Source organism: Trichomycterus rosablanca, chromosome 4 (assembly GCF_030014385.1).
Source record: "Trichomycterus rosablanca isolate fTriRos1 chromosome 4, fTriRos1.hap1, whole genome shotgun sequence".
Classification (NCBI taxonomy): domain Eukaryota; kingdom Metazoa; phylum Chordata; class Actinopteri; order Siluriformes; family Trichomycteridae; genus Trichomycterus; species Trichomycterus rosablanca.
In genome coordinates, this window is record NC_085991.1 from 52,765,715 (window position 1) to 52,780,714 (window position 15,000).

A 15,000-nucleotide genomic window follows, 5' to 3' on the forward strand; every position below is an offset into this window, starting at 1 on the left:
CCATGTCAGTGTCACTGCAGTGCTGTGATTTCAGCAGTAGAGGGCACACAAACCCCGTTCCTCCTTCAGGGAACCTACAGGTACCACACCCGCCCACGTAAGAGCAAATTCAAGCTTGTTGAGTCCCAGGTGTTGATTCCAGAGCTGATTACCCCACGTAGGTGTTTGTTCTTGTAGCTGCTGTACGGTGTAGGTGTTGCAGCGCTGTGAGGACTCGTTACGCTGGTGTTGTATTAATCAGAAGGTTGCTGGTTCAAGCCCCACCACCTCCTTTTGCATACATATGGCTTAAGTGCAGGTACATTTGCAATTATTATTCGATCGAAACAGACTGGACTGGACTAGTAATCAGAAGGTTGTCGGTTCAAACCCCATCATCAGCTTGACACTGTTGAGAGCTCTGTGAAATCTCATTACATTTTACACTTTTATCTAAAGCGACTTACAGTCTAAGCAACTGAGGGTTAAGGGCCTTGCTCAAGGACCCAACAACAGCAACCTGGCAGTGGTGGGGTTTGAACCAGCAACCTTCCGATTACTAGTCCACTACCTTAACCACTAGGCTACAACTTTGAGTTGTTCAACTACAGCTTTGAGTCCATGTCCACTTGCAATCGTTATTTGGTCAGCACAGGCTCAGTGGTGAAGGAACCGGACTAGTAATCAGAAGGTTGCCGGTTCAAGCCCCATCGCCAAGCTGCCACTGTTTTGTGAGGGCTCATTAACATTGGTGTTAGTGTTAATGTTGGCCTGGGTCTCGTCCACAAATATTGACTGCTTTATTCCAGGTCCATTTGCAGACAGGGTCAGTGGTAAAGGAACTGGACTAGTAATCAGAAGGTTGCTGGTTCAAGCCCCATCACCAAGTTGCCACTCTCTTTGACATTAGTGTTAGTCTAGGTCTCCTCCACATACATTGACCGCTTGATTCCAGGTCCATTTGCTAACAGATTCAGTGGTGAAGGAACTGAGGTAATCAGAAGGTTGCCGGTTCAAGCCCCATCGCCAAGCTGCCACTTTTTTGTGAGGGCTCATTAACATTGGTGTTAGTGTTAATGTTGGCCTAGGCCTTGTCCACATACATTGACCGTTTGAATCCAGGTCCACTTACAATCATTATTCGGTCAGTCTCAGGTGATCAGTAAACTGGATTAGTAATCAGAAGGTTGCTGGTTCAAGCCCCATCATCAAGCTGCCACCAGTGTTAATGCTGGTGTAGGTCTCCTCCACATAGATTGATCACCTAAGTCCAGGTCCATTTGCGGTCATTATGCATTACAGTACAGGCTCAGTGTCTCAGTGTTTAAAGGTACTGGACTAGTAATCAGAAGGTTGTTGGTTCAAGCCCCATCACCAAGTTGCCAAGTTTCTGTTGAAAGCTCTGTGAGCACTCGTTAACGTTGCTGTCAGTGTTAATGTTGGTGCAAGTCTCCTCTGCATATATTGACTATTTGATCTCTGGCTTGATTGCTGTTGGGCCCCTGAGCAAGGCCCCTAACCCTCAATTGCTCAGTTGTATTCAATGATAAATGTAAATTTAACAATGAGGAGGTGACTGGACCGACCTCATGGTCTCTGATGGTCTCTGACGGTCACTGACGGTCTCTGACGGTCCCTGATGCTCTCTGATTGTCTCTGATGGCCTCTGATGGTCACTGATGCTCTCTGTTGGTCTCTGATGGTCACTGATGGTCTCTGTTGGTCTCTGATGGTCTCTGATCCTCTCTAATGCTCTCTGATGGTCACTGATGGTCTCTGATGCTCTCCGATGCTCTCTGATTGTCTCTGATGTCCTCTGATGTTTACTGATAGTCTCTGACAGTCTCTGATGCTCTCTGATTGTCTCTGATGGCCTCTGGTGCTCACTGATGCTCTCTCATGGTCTCTGATGGTCTTTGATGGTCACTGATGCTCTCTGATGGTCTCTGATGGTCACTGATGCTCTCTGATGGTCCTGAGAGCTTCTGAGAGGAGAAACGATGGACAGCATTAATTCACTTCACACTTCTTAAACTTTTGAAAGGTGAGAGGTGAAAGGTGTTCATCTAGCACAAGTATTGGGCCAAGGGAATGCCATGATATGGCAGCCCAAACCATCACTGATCCACCCCCATGCTTCACTCTGGGCATGCAACAGTCTGGGTGGTACGCTTCTTTGGGGCTTCTCCACACCGTAACTCTCCCGGATGTGGGGAAAACAGTAAAGGTGGACTCATCAGAGAACAATACATGTTTCACATTGTCCACAGCCCAAGATTTGCGCTCCTTGCACCATTGAAACCGACGTTTGGCATTGGCACGAGTGACCAAAGGTTTGGCTATAGCAGCCCGGCCGTGTATATCGACCCTGTGGAGCTCCCGACGGACAGTTCTGGTGGAAACAGGAGAGTTGAGGTGCACATTTAATTCTGCCGTGATTTGGGCAGCCGTGGTTTTATGTTTTTTGGATACAATCCGGGTTAGCACCCGAACATCCCTTTCAGACAGCTTCCTCTTGCGTCCACAGTTAATCCTGTTGGATGTGGTTTGTCCTTCTTGGTGGTATGCTGACATTACCCTGGATACCGTGGCTCTTGATACATCACAAAGACTTGCTGTCTCGGTCACAGATGCGCCAGCAAGACGTGCACCAACAATTTGTCCTCTTTTGAACTCTGGTATGTCACCCATAATGTTGTGTGCATTGCAATATTTTGAGCAAAACTGTGCTCTTACCCTGCTAATTGAACCTTCACACTCTGCTCTTACTGGTGCAATGTGCAATTAATGAAGATTGGCCACCAGACTGGTCCAATTTAGCCATGAAACCTCCCACACTAAAATGACAGGTGTTTCAGTTATTTTGTCCAACCCCTGTATATATATATATAACATTTAAACCACCTCCTTGTTTCTACACTCACTCTCCATGTTATCAGCTCCAGTTACCATATAGAAGCACTTTGTAGTTCTACAATTACTGACTGTAGTCCATATGTTTATCTACATACTTTGTTAGCCCCCTTTCATGCTGTTCTTCAATGGTCAGGACCCCCACAGGACCACCACAGAGCAGGTATCATTTAGGTGGTGGATCATTCTCAGCACTGCAGTGACACTGACATGGTGGTGGTGTGTTAGTGTGTGTTGTGCTGGTATGAGTGGATCAGACACAGCAGCGCTGCTGGAGTTTTTAAATACCTCACTGTCACTGCTGGACTGAAAATAGTCCACCAACCAAAAATATCCAGCCAACAGCGCCCCGTGGGCAGCGTCCCGTGACCACTGATGAAGGTCTAGAAGATGACCGACTCAAACAGCAGCGATAGATGAGCGATCGTCTCTGACTTTACATCTACAAGGTGGACCAACTAGGTAGGAGTGTCTAATAGAGTGGACAGTGAGTGGACACGGTGTTTAAAAACTCCAGCAGCGCTGCTGTGTCTGATCCACTGATACCAGCACAACACACACTAACACACCACCACCATGTCAGTGTCACTGCAGTGCTGAGATAAATAATACCTGCTCTGTGGTGGTCCTGTGGGGGTCCTGACCATTGAAGAATAGCATGAAAGGGGGTAACAAAGCATGTAGATAAACATATGGACTACAGTCAGTAATTGTAGAACTACAAAGTGCTTCTATATGGTAAGTGGAGCTGATAAAATGGACAGTGAGTGTAGAAACAAGGAGGTGGTTTTAATGTTATGGCTGTTCGGTGTATGTATATATATAATCATTTATTTATTTCATTTATTTATTTATTTTATTTTATTTTATATTTAAATAGAAGTCTCAGTTTTCCATCCTCTCACTCCACCCACACGCTGAGACACATTTGCAAGTCCAATTCAATCCCCTGCGGCCGAGTGCACAGGAACAGGGACACACCGCTCCCCCGCTCGTCCGTCTCCGTCTCTTTCTTTCTTTTTTTAATTCTTCGTGTCTCTTCTGTACGCTGTGCAGCTTTTATTTAAATGGTTTTTCTGACGTGGCTTCATCGCGTAGAATTTTTTTTGGTGTGGATTTGGACTTTGCTTATGGGGATTTCGGTCCTCTGTTGTCAGTAGATGATCCATGTAAGCCTGAGGCTTTGTGTTGAGTATTTTCTCCTCGTCTGACTGAACTGTGTTGTGTATCTGCTGTTGAGACTCGATGCTTTGTGTCTTTTTTTTTTATTGACACATCGGCTGGTTGTTAGGTGAAATGAATAAATAAGTAAAAAAAAAAAAAAAAAAAAAAAAAAAAAGTTAAATAAATAAATAAATAATAAATAAATAATTAAAAATGAATAAAATGAAAATTAAAAAATAAATAAATAAAGATAAATAAATGAGAAGAATAAATGAGATGAATAAATAAATGTGTTAATATGTATAAATAAATGAATATATGTAATGAATATATTTAAATGAAAATAAATAAAATAAAAAACAAATAAATAAAAAAATAAAAAAATAAATGAATAAATAAATAAATAAAAATATATTAAATAATGTATGTAATCTATGTAAATTGTTATTATAATAAAATAATAATTAAATAATAATTGTATATTACGAGATGTGTTTTTTTTTATTAAAATATAATTATTTTATTGTTCCTGGTGTTTCTTTATTCGCTTGGTGAGGATTAATTGCGGTTGTGATCGGAGCGGTTCCGAGCGCGCACTTCTTTTCTTCTCAGGAAGGGCTTTTCATGTCGAGGATCGTTGCATGTAATTCGATTGAGAGCACCGAGGCCGCTCTGAGCCTGCGCTGAGCCCACACTGGGGGTGCTGGGGTGGTGTTGGGGTGGTGCTGGGGGGGGGTTCAGTAAAGCCCTGCTTTCTCTTTTCTTTCCTTTGGTGTGTTTGATGTCAGGACAGACAGCCGCCCCGGCCTCAACAATAGCGCAGAGAGAGGATGAATAGTGCTGAGGCTAATCCGTGATGAATCGGTACTCACACTGAATCGGGAGCGGCTGTACGGACAGAGAGCGTCTCCAAAATTTCACACACACACACACACACACACACACACACACACACACACACACACACACACACGTTCTCAGAGTGAACACAGCCAGAAATCTGAACTGTGCTTTAAAAAAAAAATAGATTTACGCTTGTGTCTATATGTTTTTATGTTTTTATTCCTTTGTAGCTTAGTCCCATTATTATTATTATTATTATTATTATTATTTTATTTTTATTATTATTATTATTATTATTGTTTTGTTATTATTTTAATATTATTATTATTATAATTATTTAATGATATTAGAATTTTCTTTTTTACTTATTATTTCTATTATTTTTATTATTCCTATTATCATTACTACTGCTATTATTATTATTTTAAATATAATTACTATATTATTATTATTGTAAATATACTTACTATATTATTATTATTTTATTAATATTATTATAAATATAATTACTATATTATTATTATTATTGTTTTATTATTTTATTATTATTATTATAAATATACTTACTTTATTATTATTATTATTATTATTATTAATATTATTTTTTTATTATTACTATATTATTATTATATTTTTTTTTCATATTATTTTTATATTATTTTTATTATTATTATAATATTATTATTATTATTTTTATTATTATTATTTATTATTATTATTATTATTATTAATAATACTTTATTAATTTATTAATTTATTTGAACTCTTGAATTCAATATAAGGTGATTGCTGAATTAATTTAAACTATAAACAGAACGAACGGTATTAAAAGAGCCAGAAGGCTTTTCACAGGACTCTGAACTATGTCTGCGGGAATTTGTGCCTACCCTGTCAGTATGGCTGGGCACTGATGTTGATGATACATTTACATTCATGGCAATTAGCAGAGACATTTATCCAAAGCAACATACAACTATGACAGAATACATTTTGAGCAAGTGGGGGTTAAGGGCCTTGCTCAGGGGTCCAACAGTGGCAAGTGGCAACTCTGGCAGGGTTGGGCCTTCAGCAGACAACCTTGTGATTACTAGTCTAGTACCTTAACCACTGAGTGGCCGCTGCCCTTAATCCCAGAGCTGTTGAGTGGAGCTGAGATCAATCAGGGTCTCTGTGCAGCATTTCTTCATGCTGAAACAGGACAGGACCTTCCCTAAACTGTTGCTGCGAAGTTGAAAGCATCTAATTTACTTTATATCATTGATTTATTACACCTGTTAGCAACTGTTGTGGCTGAAACACGTGAATTTAAAAATTAGAAGGGCGTCCTAGTACTTTTGGCCATATAGTGCTCTAAAAATTCCCCCACGCCCCCACACACACACTGATTTGCCCTCCTGTACCAAAATCTGCCCCCTAGTTCTCCTTTCTAAGGCCCTAACAAGCCTGCCCCCCCCCCCATCCCAATTTGGACACGACTAAGAGGGTTTAGCTCCTTGGATGTACAGATTTCACCCCCCCCCCCCACACACACACACACACATTTTCATTTTCTGAGGGGTCCAGCCAAGTTTTTATACCCCCAAACTCCCCCTCACAAACACACACACACACACACACACACACACACACTGCCAAACCCGAGGCTAATTAGCAACAAGCTTGTCAGGGTACGGAGCGTCCTAATTGCTCAGTAGTGGCACGCTTCACCCTGCCAGGACCGGACCGGAGCTCTGTGTGTGTGTGTGTGTGTGTGTGTGTGTGTGTGTGTGTGTGTGAATATCCACAATACCATATAAAAATTTCTAGCTCTTGGGTAACGGTTTAGGGAAGGTCCATATGTTCTAGCATGACTGTGCTCCTGTATACAATTGTATACGAGGCATTTCTATAAAGACAAGGTTTGGTGTGATGAGCTGGTCTGGAGATTCTTCTGACCTGAGCAAAGTCCTGACCTCAACCCCACTGATCACTACTGGGATGAATCGGAAGGCTGATTTCAATTCAGACCTTCTCACCCAACATCAGCGCCCGACCTTAAAATCACTGTTTTGTTTTGAATGGGTTCAAATTCCCAGAGGCGCACTTCTAAATCTTGGTAGTGGTTTTTATAGACACAAACTGGGTGTCTAGTTTATAACATAATCCACAATTTTGGACTTTCGGATGTCTAATAAGCTCATGGTCGGGTGTCCACATATTTTTGGGCATATAGTTTAGACATTAGACTCTTCTTTAGTCATTTCCACCCCCAGAATTGCTGTTTACTGGATGTTTTTTGCACCATTTTATTCACAGTGTGGTGTTTTATTGATTATTATTATTATGATTATTATGATTATTATGATTATTATTATTATTATTATTATTATTATTTTTATTATTTCTATTATTAATATTATAATAATAATTATTATTATTAATTGTTATTATTATCATTATTATTATTTTTTATTTTTATTATTAATATAATAATAATAATTATTATTATTATTATTTTTATTATTAATATTATAATTATTATTATTAATGATTATTAATTATTAATTATTAATTATTATTATTATTATTATTATTATTATTATTAATATTATTAATATGCAGCATTCAGTTCATTTTGTAATCAGATTTGTAATGATGATAAACCCCACCCACTTTTATTTATTTATTTATTTTTTATATTTCAGAGGTCCAGACTGAATCACATCCCGGTTGTAAAGCAGAGCCACCTGGAGCCCGACAACTTCCTGGTGCTGATGCTGGTGTCGGCGGCGTTCGTCGCCGTCGTGCTCGGCCTGTCGGGGGCGCTCTTCTGCGTACGCCGTCACTCCGGTTACGAGCTGAAGGAGAAGCTGGTCGGAATCGGGACGGAACCAGGAAACGATGCCACGACCGCCTACCAGGTGAGATCACGACCCTCGGCTTACCGGGAACACTGAGGTGGTTTATTGGTGAGAGATTGTGATGTCATAATAATGTAAAGATGTAATCGTGTGAGGTCCTGAATTTCTATTATTTTTATAACGTTACTTTGTCAACCTTCACCCAGATAGTGTCTTACCTCAAGGGTATGAATTGGGTAAGAAAAGTGCCAAGTTTTGATAGATGATTGGCCGCTTATCCTAATCAGGGTCACGGGGTGCAGGAGCCTATACCAGCTCTCAATGGTCACAAGGCTTACAGAAACAACCTGGACAGGGTGCCAATCCTTCACAGGGCAGACATTTTTGGTCTGTGGGAGGAAACCGGAGCTCCCAGAGGAAACCCACACAGACACAGAAAGGACCCGAATTGCTCCATCTGAGAATTGAACCCAGGACCTTCTTGCTGTGAGCCTCCGTGCCTCCTTTGATCCTGATTAAAGGGCAGGGCAATTGTAGCCTAGCAGTTAAGGTACTGGACTAGTACTTAAAAGGTCGCTGGTGTCATGAGCAGACCAGGTCCACATGCTGTAGATTATGTTATTTGAGTCTCACAGTCTTGACTCTCATTGGTCTGTTTGTTGGGTGAGTACTTGTGATGTCACAAGTAGGTCAACATTTCATCGATTGGCGTGTTTGTGGCGCAGCAGTAAAGTACGCCAGCCAATTGTGAGCTCTGTGGATCCAGTGATTGAATCACAGCAGTGCTATCAGCCGGTCGGGCGTCTGCTATGACATAATTGGCCAATGTCTGGAAAACTGGGTGGCAGTGCACCCTCAGTGCAGGTCCTGAGCCCGGATAGAAATAGGAGGGTTGCATCAGGAAGGGCATTGGGGGTAAAAACTGTTCCAAGTCCCAAAAGAAAGACAAAGTACGTCCAGGGTGGATGTTAAGCGTCTTTGTTGATTTTTCAGTTTGTATGATGTCACACTGACTGCTGAGCTTGATTCTGATTGGTCAGCTGATTGGTCAGCAGTTGTGATGTCATAAAGAGACCACTGATTAAGTGTGTGATGTGTTTTGAATCAAATCTGTATCTAGAGTTTATTTCTGGACCACTAATAAACACACTTTCACCAACTGTAGATTAAGGGCCTTGGTTTTGGGGCCCAACAGTGTCTTCTTGGCTGTGGTGGGGGCTCAAACCAGCAACCTTCTGATTACAAGGCCAGTACTTTAACCACTGCTGAATAATTGTGACTGAATACAACACCTTGCTCAGGTGGGGCATGGACCATTGACCTTCTTATTAGAAGTCCAGGTAACCTTTGGATTACCCTTACTCAGTGGCCCCAGAGTGGCAGATTGGCAGTGGTGGGACTTAAACCATCGACCTTCTGATTAGAAGTCCAGCACCTTAATTACTAAGCTACCACTTGACCAGCAACCCTTACTGAAGGACCCAAGAGTGGCTTCTTAGCTGTGGTGGGTCTGAAACCCACAACCTTCTGATTACTAGACCTTTGGATTACCCTTACTTTTGGGTCCAACAGTGGCAGATTGGCAGTGGTGGGACATGAACCATTGACCTTCTGATTAGAAATCCATAACATTAACCACCAAGCTACCACTTTAAGCAATGATCTTTAGATTACTAGACCTTTGGATTTGCCCTGCTCAAGGGTTCAACAGGGGCCCAAGTGGGGCAGACTGTGGGGTATGAACCAATAACCTTCCGATTAGAAGTCCAGTACCTTAACCACTAAGCTACCACTTTAACTAGTTACTGTTAAATTAGAAGTCCAGCACCTTAATTACTAAGCTACCACTTGACCAGAAACCTTTGGATTACTTATACTCAAGGGCCCAAGAGTGGTGGGGCTCAAACCCACAACCTTCTGATTACTAGACCTTTGGATTGCCCTCACTTATGGGTCCAACAATGGCAGATTGGCAGTGGTGGGGCTTAAATTATTGATCTTTCAATTAGAAGTCCAGTACCTTCACCTCTAAGCTACCACTTGAACCTGCTACCTTTGGCTTACCTTTACTCAAGGGCCCAAGAGTGGGTTCTTAGCTGTGGTGGGGCTCAAACCCACAACCTTCTGATTACTAGAGCTTTGGATTACTAGAGCTTTGGATTACCCTTACTCAAGGGTCCAGCAGTGGCAGATTGGCAGTGATGGGACAGGAACCATTGACCTTCTGATTAGAAGCCCAATACGTTAACCTCTAAGCTACCACTTGACAAGCAACTTTTGGATTACCTTTACTGAAGGGTCCAAGAGTGGCAGATTGGCAGTGGTGGGACTTGAACCATTGACCTTCTGATTAGAAGCCCAATACGTTAACCTCTAAGCTACCACTTGACAAGCAACTTTTGGATTACCTTTACTGAAGGGTCCAAGAGTGGCAGATTGGCAGTGGTGGGACTTGAACCATTGACCTTCTGATTAGAAGCCCAATACCTTAACCACTAAGCTACCACTTAAAGAAACACAGATCCCAGCATCCCTCCTTCACTCCCTCATGTAACCAGTGACTAGAGGTGAGGTTTGAACCTCAGTCTTTAGGACCATGGTGCCACTACTTGCTGTGCCACCGTGGACCCCCCCCGTCGATGGGTTCGATGGATGAGTCAGAATTGATGCTGTTGGTGAACGTAATCCGAGTGAACTTCCTTTGAGGTGCTGAATCGTATTAATAAAATTCCTTCGTTAATTATTGACATTTCGGAAGCTGAAAAATCGAGCAGGAATAAACAAAGTGGGTGCAATTAGCCGCGCTTCTCGCCGCTAATTGCGCGAACACGGATCCCGGTACGGTGGCAGCGCCGGGGAGCGCGGGTTCTAATTGCGGCGGGGCGCTTTTAGCAGGGAAATGAGCTGGTGGTGTGACCTTTTCCCCACGGCTTCCTGGTGCTCTATTGATTTTTTCATCTGGCTCAGCTGCCATTCGGAGAGGCGAGAGCTAGCTACCCCCCCACGCACCTCACCGCCCCCCGCCACCCGCCTGCTCCGTCGGCTTCAATATTTAATAGTCGCCGCGCATTTTGTTTAAAACAAACGGGGTAAAAAAATTCTCTGTGACCACCGGGACGCTCCGCACCTGCCGGTCCGAGTGAAGTGAGCGTTATCGAGCGGTTAGCTTGCGGCGTGTTTGCGTCTCTTTCCCAGGGTTCTTTGTTCCTCTCTTTAATTATGTCTTATCGATTTTCATTTCTGTGTGGTGAGGAAACCGACGCCGGCGTCTCACCGGGTCAGAGCGGCTCTGATAGACTGATAGAGCTTTTAATATCCAGAAATAATGAATGTAGAAGGTGGAGTTTCCTGAGATCTGGCAACCTTGTTTAGTATTCCACAGACAGGGGTGAACGACCCCCCCCCACACTACCCATCACCTCCCCCACAAGCTCAGCAACACAGATAACTTAGAAAGAAAGAAAGACAGACAGACAGAAAGAAAGAAAGAAAGAATAACAGACAGATAGACAGAAAGACAGACAGACAGAATGAAAGACAGACAGACAGAAGAAACGACAGACAGACAGAACAAACGTACGAAGGACAGAAAGACAGACAGAAAGAATGACAGACAGAATGAACGACAGACAGACAAAACAGACAAACGACAGACAGACAGATAGACAGAACGACAGACAGGACGAACGACAGACTGACTGAACGAACAACAGACAGAATGACAGACAGAACGAACGACAGACTGACTGAACGAACAACAGACAGAATGACAGACAGAACGAACGACAGGTAGACAGAACGAACGTCAGACAGAACGAGCGACAGACAGACAGACAAAACAACAGACAGACAGACAGACAGACAGACAGAACGACAGACAGACAGAACGAACGACAGACAGACCGAACGAACGTACAAACGACAGCCTTCATTTCTCCTTCTGCCCCCCCACCCCCCGCCCCCCTTGGTCATTTCCAATTCCCCCATGCTGGTCATACATGCTACGACTTTACTCATTTATTAATTATTTATTTGTAAACAGAGACTGAAATGGAGGATTCATCACCACAGATATCACTTTTACTCCACTGACCCGTATGAGTTAAACTAAAATAAAATAAATAAATAAATACATAATTAATAAAATAAGTAAATAAGTAAAAAATACTGGTAATAATAATAATTAAAATAAAATAAAATAAAATAAAATAAAATAAAATAAAATAAAATAAAATAAAATAAATAATAATAATAATATAATAATAATAATAATAAATAAATAAAATAAAATAATAAAATAATAATAATAATAATAATAATAATAATTATTATTATTATTGTTATTATTATTAAAATAAAATAAAATAAAATAAAATAATAATAATACTAAAATAATTAAAAAAATTAAATAACAATAGTAAAATAATAATAATAATAGTAATAATTATAATGATAATAAAATAATAATAATAATAACAATAATAATAATAATAACAATAATAATAATAATAACAATAATATAATAATAATAATAATACATAAAATAAAATATTAAAATAATAATAATAATAATAATAATAATTAATAAAAAAATAAATAATAATAATAATTATTATTATTAATAAAATAAAATAAAATAATTATAAAATAATAATAATAAAGAAAAAATTAATAAAATAAAATAATAATAAAATAACAATAAAATAATAATAATAATAATTAATGAAATAAAATATTAATAAAATAATAATAATAAAAAAATAATTAATACAATAAAATAAAATAATAATACAATAATAATAACAATAATAATAAAATAATAATAATAATAATAAAATACATAAATAATAGTTGTTAAAGTAGTTAAGTAAAAATAATAAGAAGAGTGAGAAAAGCAACACATATCCAGGAGAGACCTAAGTTAAATCTATGCATCTCGCCACTTTCTGTGCAGAGTTTTGCATGTTCTTTACATTTTCCTAAAGGTTTTTGGGGGACTGGCTGAATTGGCTGCTCTAAGTTGCCCCAGTGTGCAAGTGGGGGTGAATAAATGGTAATAATCGTGTTGTCCTGCTGTGCTTTGTTCAGATCTTATTTCTGCATTGTGCCTGGCGTTCCAGGTGCCCACTGTGACCCTGACCGGCTGAAACTACTATTGAAAATGAATTCATTAATGAGTGAGTGAGTGAGTGAGTGAGTGAGTGAGTGAGTGAGTGAATAAATAAATGAATGAATAAATGAGTGGATTATTATATACTGGTAGAAGTTGTTGGTTTATTGGTGGTATCGTCTGCTCTCTCCTCCCCCGTGGTCAGGATCTGTGTCGGCAGCGGATGGCCGAGCGAGGTTGCGATGTTTTCCACACCACCCACACGTCCCGGATCAACAGCGTCTCCTCACAGTTCAGCGACGGGGCGGCGGCGGCGGCGGCTCAGAGTCCATCAGCACGGAGCAGCACCTCGTCATGGAGTGAGGAACCGGCTCAGAGTAACATGGACATTTCTACTGGACACATGATCCTGGTACACACACACACACACATACTCACACACACACACATACTCACACACACACACACACACTAACACAGTAACACACACACACACACACACTAACACAGTAACACACACACACACTAACACAGTAACACAAACACACACACACACACTAACACAGTAACACACACACACACTAACACAGTAACACACACACACATACACACACACTAACACAGTAACACACACTAACACAGTAACACACACACACACACATACTCACACACACACACATACTCACACACACACACACACTAACACAGTAACACACACATACTCACATACTCACACACACACACACACACTAACACATTAACACACACACACACACTAACACAGTAACACACACACACACACTAACACAGTAACACACACACACACACAATAACACAGTAACACACACACACACACTAACACACACACACGCACACTAACACAGTAACACACACACACACTATCACAGTAACACACACACACAAACACACACACACACACACAGACTCACACACACACATACTAACACACACACACACACACACACTAACACACACACACACAGACTCACACACTCACACACACACACACACACATACTAACACACACACACACACACACACTAAAACACACACATACACACACACACACACACTTAAGAACTGGTGCAGTGGTGTCCAGAGTCCAGTGCTGGTGGTGCTTTACACCTCTCTAGCAGTGACTCTGGTTGTTCTCAGGCTTGTATGTCATCAAGCACCTGAGGAACATCTCTCATTCTGGTGTTGCTTCCACAGGCAGTTTGAAACCCAGTAGTAGGTGTTGCTTACTCAGGAAAGCTGTACCGATGAGCTGTTGTTGCCTCTGGATGTTTGTGTTGTCCTGCAGTAAACTGGGGAAAGGGGAACTGAGATCCTGACCAGGATGATGTGTTTAGTGAAGATGCACTGGCTTTTTGATGTTGATGTTAGCGATGTCTAGAGGTGGGTACTGTGCCATCTGGACATAGCGGGCATCAGGCATAAGGCACTGAAGGCCTACGTACCAATCCACCTTCTGCATCTACATACTTTTGGTTACGAAGTGTGATACACATAGTGACACACACACACACACACACACACACACACAGTTCATCAGCTACTGCTGCTTAGTTGTGTTTCTTTTGAAAGACGCCTGATGGCATCCATCCATCACACACACACACACACACACACACACACACACACACACACACACAGTAACAGAAGTGTAATTCGGGTTTGTGTGTTATTAATGTGGCAGTGCAGACTGATCGCTGCCCGCTAGCATAGTGCTTATTAGCCTGAGAGGAATCCATCATCCACCGCCGCTTCACAATTCATTACTGTGTGTGTGTGTGTGTGTGTATGACTGTTCATATCATTCATAACCACACACACACATACACACACACACACATACACACACACACATACACACACATACAGAGTGCAGTTTGCATCTGTTCATATCACACACACATACACACACACACATATATACACATATACACTCACATACACACACACACACACATACACACACACACATGCACACACGCACATATATACACACACACACATACTGTATATACATACACTCATATACATACACACACACACACACACACACACACACACACACATATATATATATACAGTGGGGGAAATAAGTATTTGATCCCCTGCTGATTT

General features: G+C 40.9%; 1 protein-coding gene across 3 annotated transcripts in view; it reads left to right on the top strand.

The window, feature by feature from the left end:
- Positions 1 to 15,000, top strand: part of ptprn2 (protein tyrosine phosphatase receptor type N2) — a 259,239-nt gene that overhangs the window by 189,519 nt on the left and 54,720 nt on the right. For all 3 annotated transcript variants that reach the window (XM_062994511.1, XM_062994512.1, XM_062994513.1), the window contains exons 13-14: positions 7,584 to 7,799; positions 13,055 to 13,261. In XM_062994511.1, the coding sequence (XP_062850581.1) occupies positions 7,584 to 7,799; positions 13,055 to 13,261 (423 nt within the window). The remainder of the gene's footprint in view (positions 1 to 7,583; positions 7,800 to 13,054; positions 13,262 to 15,000) is intronic.